At 36.2% G+C, this 19408-nt stretch overlaps 1 protein-coding gene and 1 non-coding gene across 3 annotated transcripts in view; one reads left to right on the top strand and one right to left on the bottom strand.

The window, feature by feature from the left end:
* Positions 1-490: 490 nt before the first annotated feature.
* The window catches only part of SNAP23 (synaptosome associated protein 23), a 36128-nt gene continuing 17210 nt past the window's right edge, over positions 491-19408 (bottom strand). For both annotated transcript variants that reach the window (XM_065941340.1, XM_065941341.1), the window contains 7 exons: positions 15522-15625; positions 14924-14965; positions 14462-14510; positions 13493-13610; positions 4435-4593; positions 3307-3451; positions 491-1971 (listed from right to left, as the gene is read on the bottom strand). In XM_065941340.1, the coding sequence (XP_065797412.1) occupies positions 1906-1971; positions 3307-3451; positions 4435-4593; positions 13493-13610; positions 14462-14510; positions 14924-14965; positions 15522-15578 (636 nt within the window). In that variant the 5' untranslated portion in view covers positions 15579-15625 and the 3' untranslated portion in view covers positions 491-1905. The remainder of the gene's footprint in view (positions 1972-3306; positions 3452-4434; positions 4594-13492; positions 13611-14461; positions 14511-14923; positions 14966-15521; positions 15626-19408) is intronic.
* TRNAC-GCA (transfer RNA cysteine (anticodon GCA)) lies at positions 12401-12472 on the top strand. Its single transcript has one exon. It is a non-coding gene; the product is annotated as a tRNA-Cys (tRNA).

The raw sequence follows: 19408 nt of genomic DNA, 5'->3' as shown, positions 1-19408 counted from the left end.
AAGGAGACGGAGGCAAAGAAATGGTTTTACAGTCACTCAGCCAGGAAGTGGCAGAGCTACAGCATAAATCCAGACAATCTGGTGCCTTAGCTCACACTTCTAACCAATTATATACTGTTGGAACAGGATATTGGTATCCTCAGAACAATTTCCTTTGGCCGTAATAGCATTAAAAATTTTTTTTAAATGTTTTTAGGAAGGGCATTTATGTAAAGAACAGACTACAGTGTTTTTATACCTTCTTTACACATTTATCACTACTTGCCAAACTATTCCTTTCAGCATGTGGCATTTCTGAAGGCCTAATTAAAATCCTGCTTTAAATATTTTCCTTTCAGCCTTTGAAAGTTTCCCATGTTAACAATCTCCTCCAGGAAGTAGGCTGTGGTATTCACCCACAAACACTTTCAGTTGGTTGTGTATAAGATCAAATGAATAAAAGACTAGTAATGATTAAAATGAACTTCATGACAAATCACAGATGCGAAAGTCCTATATTTCCAGTAAGCTGGGAAGGGTGCTAAATTCAGCTCTTTATTGCAGTGCCATTTGATTTATGAACCTTTGCTTTATCCAGTTTGTCAAATTAGAGCTGACAAAATTACTGCTTCCCATCCCCCCGAAGCAGTCACAGAAGCATATTACCTATTTGAAAAAACAATTCCATTAGTTACAAATTTTAATTGTAAGGATCAAACAGTAGTTATTTGTCAAACCAATCGACATTAATAGCCTTGAAGTGTGCAGAAGCTGGTTTTTAAATAAAGGTGACAAATACCGGTAAGATTCTAACACTTATAAACAAATGTGATTCTGGAAGTGGAGCACAAAAGAGAATGATAGTGCAATCATTAATAAGTAAACCAAAGGCATAATCTTCTAAATCATTTTTAGTTAAACAGAATAAATTCTAGTTGTAAAAAAGTTTAAAGCTACATAAAACTCAAAGCAATCTAACTATTTTCTACCTGAGATCAAAATAAGTTTGTTTTCCTATCTAAACATAATTCTTGGCATTGAGGTAAATCTGAATTCACGTGATACACTTTGTCAAACTTTTCCAAAAAATTTTAAGCCCTGCTATGGAGAGAAATTCTCATGTTATACATTCATATTTACATATTTTTTCCTCAAAGACTAATGACAAACTTATGAGGTTAATAGGCCTGTAATGGGACCATGATACTATTAATAATATGAAAATAAAGCTACTCATTTATACCATGTGTTCCTATATGTGCAATATGAAATGGATCATAGAATCTATGTACATAGGTGAATCACCAAGAGTTCAGAAATTAAGCTTACTTTAAAAAAGCTCATTCTGTTCTTTTTTTGGAAGCAGAGGTTGCAAAGTTGTGATGCATAACAAAAACATTGTGTACCTAGGCTCCAAAACCAAGCACTGCCTAAACTGGCAATAAATGCAACTTAAAATAAAAATTAAACCCTACCAGATATTCACTGTGGTTATGCCACTTTTGGCTTTAGGGTCTGTAGGTTTTACTGAGGTAACAACCTCTTATCTCTTGCCTCACCTCCTGTGCTTGCCCCCACTGCCTCCCGCTTCCTTCCACATGGCTGTCTTTGGCAACGCTTCCAAATTTTGAAAGCAGAAGAACCTGCTAAAGTAAATGGAGAGGATGAAAAAATAACACTATAAATGATGTATGAAAATCAACCTAAGTGTATGGACTGAGAAAGAAAATGCTAGAAGGAAGACTAAGAATACCCTCAAGGGAAAACGGGAAAATTTAAAAAATTGGGGGACTGTTATTCCTAGATCTTCTTCCACATCTCCTGATTAGAAGAGTGTGGAACCAAAATTTCAAATTCTGGAAAGGTGATGACTTTGAAGGAGGAGCTAGGGAAGTAAATAAATGATAAAGAAGTACAGCAGTAGCTTTAGCTGTCAATGAGTTTCTTTGCTCTGGCATTGGCATTGTCAATACGATCTTTGTTGGTGTCAGCCTGGAAAAAAGAAAAAGACACCAGCATTACTTGACAAGGTAAGTTGCTCTAATAAGCATTAAATTTCATATGCTGAGAGTAACTGATATACTGAGAAAATTCAAGAAACAGTCAAAGTCACATTACAAAACTCATTTTGGGCAATAAGTGACAGAATATCAAATGCATTTGAAAAAACGTGGGTGTATAAACACGACAAAGATATAACAGAAGAACTTGTTAATATTTCGTGAGTTCTGTAACATCTTTTTTCACAGTTTAACATGTCTGAAACTAGGATGCATCTTCTAGTCAACTGCATTTAGATGCAATGAAAATATAAGAATGCTCTTCTCTGCTATAGGTCTGGATCCTGTGGGAGTCCTCTGAGCCGAACCATAGAAATCTCATCTGGAGTTACCCTAGATCTAACCCAGAGACTGAAATAATTTACCCCAAGATCTCTGGAACAGATGGACTGCCATCCACATCAATCTGTAAATGAAAATGATGGGTAATCTGTAGCCTGCACCCACATGACAGCATTGAAAATATCTGATGAACCACTCTTTGCCCAAGTGAAATCCATCATAAATTATTCAACAGAGAAACCCCAATCTTTAAAGTATACTGAGATTTTCGTGAAGTAATAAGAACGGCTTTTAGTTGTGATACTACCAAACACTGAACATGGTTTAATTTCAGCATCTTTTAGATCATATGAAGTAAAAAATAGCAACCACACTTTTTTTTGCTGTTCACAGGACTCTCTCTCGTTTTTGTGTGTCCACCCTACAAGAACCATTCCACAGAACTGATTGTTACCTACTGATTCATGAGATGAGGATTCAGGAATTTACTAATTTAGCTAACACAATAAAATTCCAAAAGCTAACCTGCTCATTCAGGGGAAAGACCGCAAACAAAAAACCATGACAGCTCACAGGTTAGAAAAGATTGGAGTTTCATGGGTGAAATTTTGTTATTATTTTTAATAAATTTAATTTTCATGAATTTTAAATAAAACCAGTTGATCCCAAGGTCTTGGTTTCAAAATGAACCAACATTAAAGTTTTTTATTTGCTGTATATCAACAGAACTACTTAGCTCAGGCAAAATAAAAATTTTAACATAAAATAAAATGAACCAACTAAGTAAGAGATAGGAGGACCTGACTGTTGTTTTTCAACATGTTAGAAACTCATCAAAACTGTAAGGGCTGTGAGGACAGAGTCTTCTCCCTGTTGTTCTCCCTGAGAGTACACAGCACAGATGTCTATCCTGAACACTGTACTGGATGTCATTTGGCACAAAGGTACATACTGCCATTTTCGTGTGGCAGTAAGAAGCTCTCACCTTTTCTGTGATCCGTTCTATTTGTCGGTTTTGTGCTTCAATCTCATTGCCCATGTCCAGAGCCATGTTTTTTAGGTTTCCTAGGATATCACCCACTTGAGTCAGGTTCTCTTCCATTTCATCTTCCCTGGCATCATTTGTTATACTATTACAAAAAGACACTTAATTCAGTACTTTTGGGTGAATTATACATGGACTGAGTCTGGATTTAGTTTTTGTAAAAATAAGCAAATTGACGTCAGCAACTGTTAGACCCAAACAGACGCAGCTTACCATTCTTGGGAAATATTCTGTAGTGAAAATGGAAAGGCTGATTCAAGAGAGAACAATGTCTTAAAGCCATTTAAGAGAAGATGAAGAAATGACTTTAGAGGTTTTTCAAAGTGTAACTCCCAGCATAATCTGGGAACTTGTTAGACATGAAAATATGCCAATTCTTAAGACTACTCCAGATGTCCTGAAGGGACCCCAGCAGTCTATGTTTCACTAAACCTCCCAGGTGATTCTGATACACACTTAAATCTAAAGAACCACTGCTCTAAAAATAGGGTTGCAAAATTCTGGCCCAAAGTCAAATGTGGCCCATTGCCTGATTCTACCCTACAACAGAATTGAGTAGTTATGATTCAGATTCTATGGCCTATAAAATCTGAAATATTTACTATCTGACCCTTTACAGATATCCTTACAGGGATCTGGCCAACTCCTACTCTAAATGATACATTTTAAAGCACATCTTATTTACAGAAATAAAACATGACTACTTGAATAATTTGGAAAGTACTTTATAAAGAAAAGTTAATCCATCATTTAAAGTCAACAATCCCAGTCACCATTTTGTCAGAAGGCAAATTTTAAAATGGAATAAGGGAATTCCCTGGTGGTGCAGTGGTTAGAGCTCAGTGGTTCCACTGCAGGGGGCCCAGGTTCAATCCCTGGTTGGGGAACTAACATCCCACATGCTTTGCAGCCAAAAAAAAAACACAAACACCAACTATCCCCCTCCCCCCAAAAAAATAAATGCTGTTTCTAACTGATAAGTTACTGTTCATGGCTAAATACATCCAACCTCCAGAGAAAGACATTCATTTAGGAAAAGGGTAAAAATATTGGGAAGAGCTGGCATACCGTTTAATGTATCCCCCGCTGGCTGCTCCTACAGTCGCTTGTTGAGGCTGACCATTTGTCACTCGGCCTGGCTGCTTAGATACTATGTTGCTAGCAGAGTTGGCTCCACCATCACCCCATGTTGTCTTATAGGCTTTACTAGACTCAAAGTTCTTTGTCCTATATGAGTCAGGAGTGTAGAGACACCAAAAAGGAGAGGGAGAAATGTCATCATAAGTGCTGTTACCTTGGGGATGCCGTAGCACCCTTAGCATAAAAGCTACATACAGCTAGATCTAGATTATCTATACCATGCTCCATCACAATCTAGCGTAGAGAAAAGACGAACTGTGTAAACCCACCCACATTAAAAATAAATTTTTGAAGGTTAAACTACTTTTTACCAACTCTTCACTGAGCAGTTATTAACTAGCAAAATGTAATTACTTGATTCTTCAGGTTCCCCTAGCCTCTGACACACTCCAGAAAAAAGGTTAAAGGACACTAGAAAAAAATTAGGAAAGGTGTTCTGGGATGCCTTAAGGGTTTCTTAGAAGCATCTAAGAGGTTGATGAGGGATGAGAGAGAGAGAATGGGCAGTACTTAGACCTCAGCTGCCCACTTACTTAAAACTGTAGTAGTTCCACCTGACCCATTTTTAAAATTTAGAATTGTTAACTTTTAGTTGTTAACATTAAATTCTTAAAAAAAAATTTTCTTAAACAAATATCATGAAGAAAGGCACGAATTATTTCCAAATTAAACAAGTAATGAATGAGGAACTTGGCCACACTGTTACCAGTCACAACTGTATCCTTTGGTTTAGGGCTTTTTCATTTAAGGGTTTACTTATCCACCTTAAAAAAAAAAGATCCTAGATCCAAATCTCTTAAAAGTATATGCTTTAGATTAACTGATACAACTGAAAGTTAGCCAAAGTTAGAATTTTACCATGGGATTTGCTACTTAAATTGGTATAAATGGCAAGAAAAGGAACCTGGTAAAATGACTTTTAAGTAGCTATTACAAAAAACACAAAACTTTTTTTTTACTGATTACTTGGCTAGGTAAAGTTTCCACTCACACAATTTTATTTTCTTCTTTTCTATAAACAAATAGTAGTATATGGATATGTTGGTTTCTGATTGATTCCACGATACATTAATGAAGTTTTGAAATTGCAAAAGCAAAGGAGAGATTTTAGGAAAGTAGAGGGTCCTTCCTTATTAGAATCATGTGAGGATTCAGTTTTGGTAAACCAAGAACTGGATCTTAGATCTTAATCATCAGTGCTAAAGAAAGGGTATTATATGTTTAATTAATCAATCTATTTGGTTATTAATAAGCCATGTTAAATCCTTCCTGGAACAAGGGGGGATACACATTATTTGAACAAATATTTATATATAATTTCTGTTCAGTAGAAAACCCATTTACATGTATTCTCTGTTAACAAGATACATGTTATCTAAAATTCTTAGGCAAAATTCTAAAGCAGCATAATAGTAACTTAGCAAAATAAACAGGATATATATTTATCAGAAAGTTAACCAGAAATATTAATAGAAATAACATAAGTGGGACTCTTACTAGGATATCAGATTGTAAAACAGGTTAAATAATGAGGGCTGGAATTCAAACTGTCGCTAAATAATAAGACACTGTGCTTCACAGAGTCTTAGCATATAAGCACTGGACTGGGACAGGATTTGTGGGCTCTTGGTCTAACAAGGGATATACATGAGTTCCAACCTCCTCAACCTTAAAAAAATGATATTTGAAAATCCTTCAACTTCTGAGAATTCTTCCTTCAATTAGATATAAGGGGCATAAAGTACAAACAGATTGTTTTAATATGATATTGTGAATTAGGTTCAATAAAAGCATAATTTAAAACAAAATCAGACTGGTTATCAAACTCTTCCTCCTTAAGAGGACTGGATCTTTGAAGATGTTCTTCAAATATCAAAGGGAAAAGGTGCAAAAAGCTGACTTCAATTGAATTTTCATATTCATTTTCAAACAGGTTGGGAAAAAAGCTATACTGCTTTCTTTATGCATTTATGACATGTTCTGCATGTTTACAAAGCAGTGATCTTTATATGTTGTTGACAGCATATCATCACCCTTTTTCAGCACCTGTACTCCAGGTAATAAGGCTTGCTTAAGATTCTGCCACATGCTGTTACCACGGAGCCTCTCCCACTGAGTTGTAAAACCTTAAAAGATACTTGTTTTTGAGGGCATTGTCAGGCAGTTGTCTATCTAATAAAAACAATAATGATTTAATTAATTTGCCTTCCTTCAAAGGGTCTCAAGTGCCTTAAAAGGTACTATTTCCCAAACTTGACTGAGCACCAAAGTGAACTGGATGATTTTGAAAACACAGGTAAATAGGCTACACTCTGAAGATTCTATTTCAATTTGTATGGGATGGAGCCTAGGAATCTTCTATTGTCACTATAGTTTTATTTAAATTCAATAGGTCACTTCCAACCAGGGAAGAGAAACACTAAGAGACTTCCAATCTGTTGCAGAAGGAATATTTTAAATTACTCTGGTAGTCTACCTTAGCATTTCTAGGTATTGGGACACTAAGGAATCAATCTGGAGGAAGCAAATGTATACACCAGGATTTTTCTAAGTCACAAGATTTATAGTAAATTGACTTGAATTCTAATCCCAGACCTGTCATTCAGTAGCTACAGAGTCTCATGCAAACTTCCATCTCTGAGCATCTTTTTCTTATATATAAAAATAAGATAACAATATTTATTAATTCCCAAAGCTGTTGATAATTGATATAAAGTTATTCTGTAAGCACTAGACAAATATTTTTGTTCTTTCATTTCAACCTCAATCTGATCCTTAGTTAAAAAGTTCACCGCTTTAAGTGCGCAAATTACCAACTGTGCGTTTATTTTTCTCGCCCATTACTATTCCTGAGCTTTGCGATCTACAAGCAGCTGAAAACAGTTGGAATATAGTTACATAAAAAGACAATGGGGCCAGGGTTGTTTCTGGTCTACAGAAAGAAAGAAACCATTCTGATTTGCAACAAAACTCTTCTGCATAACAAAATTAACAGCCTCTCTGGGAAAAAATTAGATTTCATAATAAGATGCTTAAGCAAATTTGGGGTCGATTTTAATGTAATTAAGAACTCTCATCTAGAAAGTTAGATTTACCTCGACTATCAGTTTTGAAGACTTTAATAATCTTTGTTGTGTTACTCACTCAGTTATGACCAACTCTTTGCAACCTCAAGGACTGTAGCCTGTCAGGCTCCTCTGTCCATGGAATTCTCCAAGCAAGAATACTGGAGTGGGTTGCCATTTCCTTTTCCAGGAGATCTTCCTGACCCAGGGATCAAACCTAGGTCTCCTGCATTGCAGGCAGATTCTTTACTGTCTGAGCTACCAGGGAAGCCCAATTAATAATCTTTAAATACCATATTTTTTCAGATAAATATCACATTCAAAAAGAGCATGATTAAAATAAGAATTTGGAATATCCTTTAATTTATGAAGCTGCTACAAATCTGAACACAATAACTTTAATAATTTCTTTTTTGAGCTTTGATTGTCAACATTAGTACTAACAAAAACAGCAAAAAGAAAGCCCAGTGTTAGCTATAATTCTTTCATACAAGAGAGAAAAGGGATCAAACAAGAATCAGTTGTGGGACTTCCCTGGTGGTCCAGTGGTTAAGAATCTGATTTGCAATGCAGAGGACATGGAATCCCACATGACTTGGAGCAACTAAGCTTGTGGGCAGCAACTACTGAAGCCCACGATGCCTGCAAGAGACGCCATGTGCCACAATGAAAGATCTCACATGACTCAACAAAGACCCCATGTACTGCAACTAAGACCCGATGCAGCCAAATAAAACAAATATTTTTTAAAAATACCAATTATAACAATTACAAGGGTGTGCATATGTGGGGAGTGATCAGGTTACAAGAAAAGAGAAAAAGAAGAGCAAGAAACAAAGGGTAGAAATAAAACAATTTTCTAACATTTAACTATGGTCTTCAAAGTTCCCATAAAGATCCAAAATTAAGGAGTCAAATATTATAATAAACAGTAGGCTAGAGGGTTATCTTTCATAAAAAATTAAGATTGGTTAGCTCTGCATTAATTCAATATGAAACCACAGCAAGCTAACATATGGCATAAAAGGTGTTATGGAACAGGTGATAACATATAAAGAAGGCAAACTTTTATTTTTAAAAGGAGATACTAGATATGGTAACATCTTAAATTTAAACCCTCCTTGTTCCAAATGGCATTTAAGATGACTTACATTGGCAATTAATTCCTCAATTTGGTAGTGGCCTAAATCATGGGGAATCCAAAATCATTAGAAGCAATATTTAACTGGGGAAATCTTGGTTCTGGAGCCAGAAAAGACTAGGAAAACCTAACACAAGATAGGAAGCTGAAATCACAGTCCATGTATTTAGACTGAATCCCCTTACCTTTGATCAGAACTAGAATGCAGCAATTCTCTATAAAGATCAACCTATTTAAAACTTCTTCGGAAATTTTAAGGGTGTTTTTAGTTTTATAATCTTAAATGTTTTTTAGCAAAAACTTAGTATCAGAACCATTAGTCAAAGGATGTTATTATAAATTAAGATCTTCTTGTCAATCCAATCTTCTGGCAAACAGCACTCATCAAGAACAAATTCACTTTACATTACACACCACAGCACAGCTTTTAGAATCTCCACAATTCACAAAATTCATGCACATGCACAGAAAAGTCACCTGAAGCATCACCTTTAGACAGCAGGTTAACAGCCCAAACTGCGCCACAAGACTGCATCTTACAGTTCCCTTTGATCAGTTACTGAGCTCAGCTTCTGCTGTTAAATCTTCATTTTTAGTAAGCAGATTAGAAAGGAAGAGATTAAGTGAGAGAATGAAATGCAGAAAGTAGTGAATGCCAATCAAACAGAACAGAAGCAGGTTTAGAGTTTTCAAAACATAATGCATTTAGATTCCTGCCTGTTTTCATAGAAACAACCAACATCTGAGAATCTATATAAAAAGAAAAATAAGAAAACTATTTAAACTAGTGTATACTTCATTTTTCCTAAGAATGTCTGAACAATGATGTTCTGTCCTAAAATTATGAGAATCAACATGAAAAGAAGGCAAAATATTCAATACTTTGTATCTCCAGTGAGTAGGATGAAGGAATCACTCATACGTTGACTAAAATACAGTAATTCAATATTTATTTTAACTAATCAGAGCTGAATCTTTATACTGTAATATGACTTAAGATTCAATAGTATAAAACCTGTAGTACCAACTTTCAACTTCTCTAGTAAGGTTGCCCAGAAATACCAACCTGTCTTGAAACTATGTGCCATTATATTTGGCAATATAAGCACAGAATGCAAAGAGGCAAGTTAAGACAAAAGACTACTTTGTCTGACCATGGTTAAACTGGAACATTAGGCAGTTTACAATTCTGAGACTTCCCATTTTAAACGTGCCTCTTTTTAAACTCTTGTTAATTAGAATTTCGACTTATCAGTTACTGACAAAGGGAATTCCCCAGTGGTCCAGGAGACTCAGCGCTTTCACTGCTAGGAACCACAGTTCAATCCCTGCTCAGGGAACTAAGATTCTGCATGCCACAAGGCAAGGCCAAAACAAAAAAACAAGTTATTGACAAACACATAACATTTTTAATAAGGATCTGTGCTTTTTGCTTTTAGGATTCAAATAGTAGCAAGCTAAGAGAATGGCATTTATTCACAGTTTTAAAGTTTAATCCTGGTAGTCTGTTTTTAAATTCTAGTAGTCCTTTAAAAAGAATGAGCTAAAATTAAAATTTCCTTCTCTTATAATACAGAGTTCTGTTAAGTGAAGCTATTTCCATGCTTTATTAAAAAAAGATCTGTTGACATGTCTTCAATGAATACCAGTGAACAAAAGAAATCTCAAAAAACAAATCTACTGAAGACATTTTCTAGATAGCAATACATCTAACAATAGCAGCAACAAAAGGTTTCATTCTTTTCTTGCCAGTCAAGCAACGTAGCATCATACAGTTAAAAACTAGGGCTCTGCCTGTTTTTGAATCTCAGCTCTTCCACTTGCTAGCGTAGCATTCTGGTGCCTCTGTTTCCCCATATGCAAAATGGTGATAGTAAGAGAAACTATCTCATATTAAGGTTACTGTAAGGATTACATTTCAAGTGTTTAGGATAGTAAGAACCTAAATTAATATATAGGCTCACAACTCTCATCCAAATCTTTGGATGTGAGACATCCTGAGCAGTACCACATAATCACATATATCAATATTTCTGCAGTGAAACAGATTAGCATTACACTAAGTGGGATAGATTATTAAACAGCTTCAGTTCAGGTTACATCTTGAAGCCTAATTAAAAACAAACCTTTGGCTTTCAAAAATTTTTAGATTTCTAAATGGCAGATGAGAGATTATGGACCTGAGCTGTTATTACTATAATTAGTAATAGTTAGTACCATAATTAGTACTATAATTAGTAATAGTTAGTACCATAATTAGTACTAGTTTTATACAGAAAACTAAGATGCTGTCTCTGCCTTTGAGAAGCTCATGTTATGGCTATTTATATGATAAGTCTAACTGAAATACAGATTAGCAGATAAGCTTAGAAAGATCACGCCCCTGGCAGGAGTGAAAACAGAAGAGATACCATAGAGGGCAAGGGCTCAATGGTATAAAGGAGAAATGGGTGAAAGGAAGGCAATTAAAATCAGTCTTTAAATTGAAATACTATTCTCTTCTCTTCAAGGAACAACTGAGGACGGACTGCTTTCAGAGCACACTCTACCTATGGTCCAAGAAAATCCTGCCCATGTTTGGCTGGGTACACAAAGAAAAATAAAAGTAATACTTCTATAGCTCCATTTCCCACCTTCTATGAAATTAGACCATCTCAGGATTCATTCAGAGATAATTTGCTCTAGGTTCTACAGAGAACTTCCTCTTCTTTGCTTTTCTCTAATACTTATCTCAAGGAAGTTCATGTACTACTTTTTTCCCCCTGACCTCTTCCAAAAGGGTATATAGAACACAGAAGAAAAGCACAAGTGAGTGTGAAAAACATAGCTAAGAGTTTAGATCAAAAAGTCTGTGTGTTTCTAACTGTTTGCTTAATATGGTAAACCCTGACTCACAGGTGATTGCTATTAAAATATACACTTTTGGAGAGTCAACCAAGGTCTAAATAAACAGGTCAACAGACTTGTCTTTCTTGGCTTCTTATGCCCAAACACTAAAGCTGACTAATAAATAATTTAACTAGATTTTCTTAGGTAGAAATAGCACAAATAATATTGTCACATGAAAACACTTAACTGAAAGTATAACAGAACAAAAGCTCCTGCATTCCTAACTCCTTTAGAGGAGTAAAAATTGCTGAGTCTGTAAACCTTTGTATCTTGGTCTTGCTATATCACAGAGGCTGAGACAACTGGATAGTTACAAAGCTGTTTTAAAAGTGAATATGCTCAGCAGAACAGATAAGTCATTTAATCCTCAGATGATGTCATTTCGGCCAAAGGTGAAGTTCAAAGTTGATGGATGACCTCTCATCTTTGTCTGAATATGCATGTTATCTGTCAACACATGGAGGTTGTTTTACTCAAGATTAAGGAGAGAATTGAAATATTAATAATAAAGTCACTAAAAAGAATGAAATCTTTTTTTGTCAAGTATTATCTCATACATTATACACAAATATTTGAAGACTTCTCATTTCCTAGTTTACTAGAGGCTTCAAATCTTCAGTCTTCTTTTGATGTTTCCTTAGATCCCCTGGAGAAGGAAATGGCAATCCACTCCAGCACTCTTGCCTGGAAAATTCCATGGATGGAGGAACCTGATAGGCTACAGTCCATGGGGTTGCAAAGAGTTGGACACGACTGAGCGACTTCGCTTTCTTCACATTTGACACATAATCAGTTGGCTTCCCTGGTGGCTCAGATGGTAAAGCGTCTGCCTGCAATGCAGGAGACCCGGGTTCGATCCCAGGTCAGGAAGATTCCCCTGGAGAAGGAAATGGCAACCCACTCCAGTATTCTTGCCTGGAAAATTCCATGGACACGGGAGCCTGGTAGGCTACAGTCCATGCAGTCATAAAGAGTTGGACACGACTGACAGACTTCACTTTTCTTTCTTTCTTTCAGTTGATTTAAAGAGAACTTACACTTTTCTCTCTAATCTTAATAATAAGGTTATAGCTCACAGGCCTAGTTTACAAAATGTTCCTAATTGGTCTCCTGGTGTGCAGTTATATCCTCCACTCCAATCAATCAACCCCTTAGGCTGGCATTCAACTTCCTTTACTGCCTACTTATGTCTTATTTTCCACTTCTTCTCCATGTGAAACATGTAGCACAGTTGAGTCAAGCTCCTCTGTAGTCTTTATTTACATTAAATCTTCCACAGGAAATGTCTTCCCACTTCTGCCGGGCCCATCCAGATCTTTCTAATCATTCAGAGCCCAACTCAAGTCCACTCTCTCCTCTAAGATGAACTCCAAAATAACTTTTAGTAGTTCTGTACCCTTAGCCTCCATTGATATCACAGATCTAGCACTAGATTTCTATAGCTTCTACTTTCTGCTATTCTGTCTCATTTATCCAACCACATGGTAAGTCCTTTGATGCCAGGATCCAAGTCCTTTATTTCCTTGGCCATCCCTCATGTGCCTACCACAGAATACATGTTTTATTAATTCTCCCTATTTTAAAGGAGAACACACTAATTTCATCCTGCTATGTATTATCCAGATGGATATTTCCTAACCTTTTCATGTATTAGTTAAAAATGGAATTGGGACTTGATCAAAAGATTGATCAAATTTAAGTGACGGTTTTCAGCGAGTGTGCCCATTTATATAAAAAGTTCGATCTGCCTGAAGGAGAAAGAGATTAAGTTGATCTAACCAAGTTTCTTATTTAGGCCCTGCAACACTTACTGGGGGCTGAGAGCGGGGGTTCTGAGGGTAATACTCTCACTTTAGATTTAATTGAAAAAGATTTGGATTTACCAACTCACCTACTGCACGGGCATACACAAAGGCCACAGCACTTGTTGAGTTCTGTTAAAGTCTTCTCTGCTTCTCTCATGTCTTTGTTTATTTGGTCCATGCCTTCTTCAATGCGTTTCAGTTGTTCTAAGAATAAGTTGTGGAAGTTAAATTTTATGTTACATTCATGCTGCCAATCAGAAAGTGCTATTATTAGTATAATGGAAGAGCAAACTTTAACCCTGAATCCACCAACAATTCATCACAGTGACTGTATCAGGGCCAGATGGCATTACATGCTGCCCAGAATTTAAAAGTCTAGGATCAGTCACATACTGATCCTAGGGTATCTGGCCTCTGACTGTGGAAAGATTTGTTCTAAAGAAATTTGTATAATAGGAGCATGTGAGGATTGGTTTAGGCCTCACTAGACCAGATTCCTAGCATTTCTATTACTGAATAGGATCAAAACCTAAAGACTGTCCTAAGATGAATAAAAACTAGACCAGATTGCTCAGGGCCAAATCAAATGCAATGTTTCTAATTCCACAGGATGTAACTTGATTTCTGAAAATGATGAAAGAATATCATAATGTCCAGGACACAAATGACCAGTGCACACAATAAACCCTGCTACCTAATAAATAAATACTTGGTGGACAATGGGATATTGTGACCCCCACCCCAAATAGGCAACAAAACATGATATAAATTAAATCAGAAGAAAAGAAGCAAAATATCACTCTTATCTTACAAAGGAAAGGTACTCCCAAAGGCTTAATTAATTTTAAATGTGGCTGATTTGAAAAGGCTTTTTGGCATTCTAAATCAAATCAAGAGTTCCTGCTAAGGGGTTCAGGATGGGGAACACACGTAAGTCCAAGGCTGATTCATGTCAATGTATGGCAAAAACCACTACAATATTATAAAATAATTACCCTCCAACTAATAAAAAATAAAGGAAAAAAAAAGAGTTCCTGCCAATGACTGCAACTCACCCCCTTGCTCATCCAGAATAGTGATAGTCTTGATTCCTGCATCCTGCGACTAAAAGAAGGGAAAAAAGCTGATAGCACAACCAAACCAAACCAACAGAAACAAAAGCTACAAAGTCTGGAAAACAGCAAGGCAGAAACACTAGAAACTTAAGTTCTCAGAGGATTAGAAGAAAACTAACCTCCCCAAACCAACACACCCTAACATATTAATGCCCCCCCTCCAAATAATTAAGTCACGAACTCATGGTGAATTGTTTTCCCTATTATATTCCAATACTATCAATTAGAAAAGCCAAAAAGGCTCATTAGTGCATGGTTTGACAATTTCAGCAATTGCCGATTTCAAATAATAAAGCTTATTGATACAATATCATTCTAACTCAACAGTAATTCTAGTCTGTGTTATCAAAATTCCTTCTATACAGTTTCTATACTTAACTTGATGATTAAACACGTTCTTACCTCAATGGCTAACCCCAGGATTCTCCTTGTACTTTCCAGAGACTAGGAAAAAAAAAGAGTTTTAGCATTCCAAAATATGTAGCACACCCCCAGCCCACAGGCCATATTCATGATGCTACTTTAATTTTTAAAGATTGCTAGCCCATCCACTCCTCCCTTCTTTAAAACAAAAAATAAATTTTACTAATATAATTTTAGTTATTTCCTTTCTTACCAGATGCTTAAGAGAAGATTTGAAAGAGTATAGTTAATGGGATTTATAAAAATGTAATGTCAGCAGAAATCCAGGGATATTACACAGATATTAGAAAATTCTGTTAAAATTAAACATCCAGAATTCTTCATATCTATCTTTGTTCTAAGTCACTATTCAGTAATGACTATTTAAAAACAAATCATACAGATTGTTTGCACTTATTTAGTTTTTGGATGAGTTGGCAAAATAAGAGGCTAGTAGATACGGCACTAAAGGGCAAATGCCTTCTTTAATATAAACAGACTAGGGAGAGGCCAAAATGGTCTTCTAAGAAGGTCTCGCCATGCTTCCACTGTGAAAACTGAAAGAGAATGAATGACTTATTCTAAGTAAAACCTTTACCTCATCAGTAACCTGGTTAGCCCTCAGCTGCATTTCTTCTGCTGACAGATTATCCATGGTGAATTAAAATTCTTGAAAGGTGCAGAAACTGAAATGTGGGTATTCTGTAAGAAAAAGAAAACAAGCTTGTTTGCAAAGACTGTGGAATTTAGGACACTTACCTGGAAAACATGATAAAATAAACCTAACTTTATCTATCTATCTATATCTTACAGGTGAAGAAACTAAGGCTGAGAGATGGTAAACAAATGCAAGTTAGTACTAGAGCTGAATCTAAGACTCAGGTTCAGGACTTCCAGGGAAGCACCAGTTCTAATAGGAAAGTGGTCCCTCTACTTTGAGAAGGAAGGCATTATTAAAGGACAAGCTTCAAGAAGCTATTAAAATGAATTCCTGGTTGTAGAATGTTCTTTGTACATTGTTTGAATGTGGAAAAGCAATAAGGTGAAGAAGTCCAAGCCAGGTAATATTCCATTAGTAAAGTAATAATATTCAAAGTCACATGCGTACAGAACACAAAGACCGTTCTAAAAATGTGCCGGTCTTCCAGGTTTTTCACCAGAGAAAATGAAATACTTCCATTCTTAACAAGAAAAGGATAATGCTGATACAAAGAGCTCAGAAAAGAACTAGTTTTTATTAATGGTAGACTCTCCCTTTCCAATTACTATATGGTATGTTATTTTAGTGAAGTCCCTAAGAAACTGTACATTATTCTTGCACATAGTAACTTAGCAACTCATAGTAACTCAGGAAGTGATCTTATAGACATCCAAATTGAAACATAAAACTTTTAATAGGTGAAGATTCCAAGAGTCTTGCCTTCTAATTATTAACAGTGATACACTGTGTATAGTATTCCTCTTTGAGCCCTCACCTGTAATAATAAGCACTGTGTGACTTAACTAGGTTGTGTTCTTTTTATTACATTTGCTAGCTTTGTAGTGAAATGTTGAAAACCAATTATACAAAAGCCTTTTATCAATGACACATAAAAGTGTGGTTCACATTCTGGATTTATCATCAGGGGACATATGGCAATATCTGGAGAATTTTTTGATTGTCAATAGTTGGGGGGTAGGGAGGAGCAGTGTTACTGGTATCTAGCTGGTAGAAGCCAAGGATGCTTACTAAACATCCTATAATGCTCCTTGACACAAACCTCCTACAACAAAGAATTGCCCCCAGTGTCAAAGTGCTGAGGTTGAGAAATCCTGCCACGCAGTATACTCACTGACAAGCAGGGAAGCTTGTTAATTGCGAATATACAATCTGAACTCTTGGAGGGAAAGGACTTTGTTATGTCTTTGTACCTATAACACCTAACAGGATCTGACAGTTGGTACTCTAGTAAATGTGTGCTGAATGAACAAATAAGTAGAAAAACAAGATGTACTCTCAAAAGTGTTTAAGAGGATCTTAGAAAGAAAGTGACATGTAATAGTAGCACAAAGCCTTCAAATAAACAGAACTACAAATCAAAAACTGCCATAACATGTGTATGATCTAGAATGGTCTGCTGGTCACATATAGATCTTTTTAGTCACATCCATAGCTAACCAACACTTTCATTAGAACCATCTAAAAAAAAGTGATAATATCCCATTACCAGGACAGGAAGGCATTACATTTAGAGTTTTGTTTATAATTCTACTGTCCTTTCTAACCATTCCAGGATTTAATTTAGATTTTGAGCCTTGATTAAAGACATTAATGCTCATAAAATTATTGTTATTAAAATTATTAAACTGCCAAAGTTGCAAATTTAACTTCACATCTTATGTGCCATAGTAGGACTTGTGGCTCTAGCAAAAGGTTCATATACTAAGATACATAATCAAGATATAGGGGGTTCCCAGATAGCTCAGTGGTAAAGAATCTGCCTGCTAATAATGCAGGAGATATGGGTTCGATCCCTGATTCATGAAGATCCCACATGCCAAGGAACAACTAAGCCTATGCGCCACAGCTTTTGAGCCTGTGCTCTAGAGCCCAGGAGCCGCAACTACTAAAGTCCATGTGCCCTAGAGCCTGTGTTCCACAACAGAAATTACTGCAATGAAAAGTCCACACACCTCGCATGGCAACCTAGCGAGCAGCACCCTGCTTGTCACAACTAGAGAAAAGTCTACAAGTAACAGTGATCCAGCACAGTCAAAAAATAAAAATAAATATAAAATTTAAAAGATATAAAGGTCTTTCTTAAATTAAGAACTGATCATTAGATATAAGTATAAACAGAACCATGTTTTACTACTTTGCTCGTTGTCAATCTTTCATAGCTGTAATTATGAAAATAAAAGGAAGCTGCTTTGTACCCTTTCATCTTTTTTATACATTTTTCTTTTCTAGAATACTCCCATCTGCCTGCCTAGGTGGCCTTGTTCTTCCCCATTACTTCCTAGAGCCCCTACAAGGTACCTTTTAAGCCTGTCCTTCCTAGGCAGGATGCTCCAAAGTTATCTATCCCTCTCATATAAAACTCCTAAATGCCCCACAATGCAGAAAGTGATAAGAAAAGCAGTACACACTAATCAATTAGTACCTGGAAATGATATCCCTATTAGGTTTTCCCATGTAGTATCCTATGGGTAGGAAAATATTTGGCAAGTAAGGAAGCTCAGATCTCTCAAATTGCATAATTTTTAATTCCACTCCTACAGATGACTCTTGCTAATTACAAGCCAGTATTTGTTACTCTTTTAGTAAATATGAGCAAAACTCCATGTAGGTTCAAACAGAGGTTTGAATGCAAAGCTGACCTCTGTCAAACTTGAAGATTCCATTGTCTTGCCTTTAATTATCAAAAGGGCAGATTAAAAAAAAAAAGGGGGGTAAATATAGCTGGGAAGCAGATGCAAAGTCACTCCTGGCACAGCAATGGTGCCGTCTTGTAGGACACACCCTTCACTGAACTCCAAGTGCTGCCTAGGCTCTCTGCTTCCTCCCTGAGCAGATGACACCAAGACAAGAAACAGGCTTCTGTGAAGTTCTCACATGTTCGGCATGCTGCTATCAGGACAGAGCTGCCTAAGACTGCTCTACTCTGGAGTTTTGAGGGTGTTGAGCACATGATTTATAGTAAACGGGAGTGAACGAGACAAAGCAGAATTGTTAAGGGGAAGGACCAAGAGAGACAAAGAATAATACTCTCCAGGCTTTTTTAGCCTTTACTAAACTGCTCAGAAGTGTCAGGCAGGGTGTGAGCTAGAATGAGCTACACAGCTTTACTCATATTTATCATCTCCAGAAGTTTTTCTCATAGAATCAGGAAAGGCTATCCAGAATGTTAAGGAGAATCAGAGAAGAGGGAGGGGAAGGAAAATGAAACATCACTTGACACAATGATCCCATTAAACTTACTTTGCTTAGGTATTACCTAATAGATTAAAATATCTGTGTTGTTTTCCCAGTGCTCCTAGGATCTTATGCTGTTTGTATGCCTTTGATATGAAAATGTAAGATTTTTCATGGTGCTTTTACACCCTATTTTCCTTATTATGGTTCATTTGGGCTTACTAGTACACTCCTAATTTACCTACCTTAACTTCTTTTCTATTATAAAACCTTGGGGGAGAGGGAAGGAAGAAATGCTCACAGATCATATACTATGTGTCTATACTCATCTAAGTTATTCATATATGTTCACATTCATATTATGTCTGTTATACTACTTTATAGGTGGGGAATCTCAGGCCGAGTTTACATAACTTGCCTAAGGTGACTGAGTCAATAAAGACCAGATTGATTATTCAAGGCTGAATCAACTCTGAAATCAAGGTTATTTCATGGTCTAGTAAACAGTCTTACTGCTGAATGCACTGTCCCTTAATAAGATATGAGAACTGTTGAATATAAGAAAATAAGCTAAGCACTCTACCTGATGA

The sequence above is a fragment of the Muntiacus reevesi genome, chromosome 7 (genome assembly GCF_963930625.1).
Source record: "Muntiacus reevesi chromosome 7, mMunRee1.1, whole genome shotgun sequence".
Classification (NCBI taxonomy): Eukaryota; Metazoa; Chordata; class Mammalia; order Artiodactyla; family Cervidae; genus Muntiacus; species Muntiacus reevesi.
The sequence above is the reverse complement of the archived record's forward strand: the minus strand, read 5'-3'. Positions and strand labels throughout refer to the sequence as shown.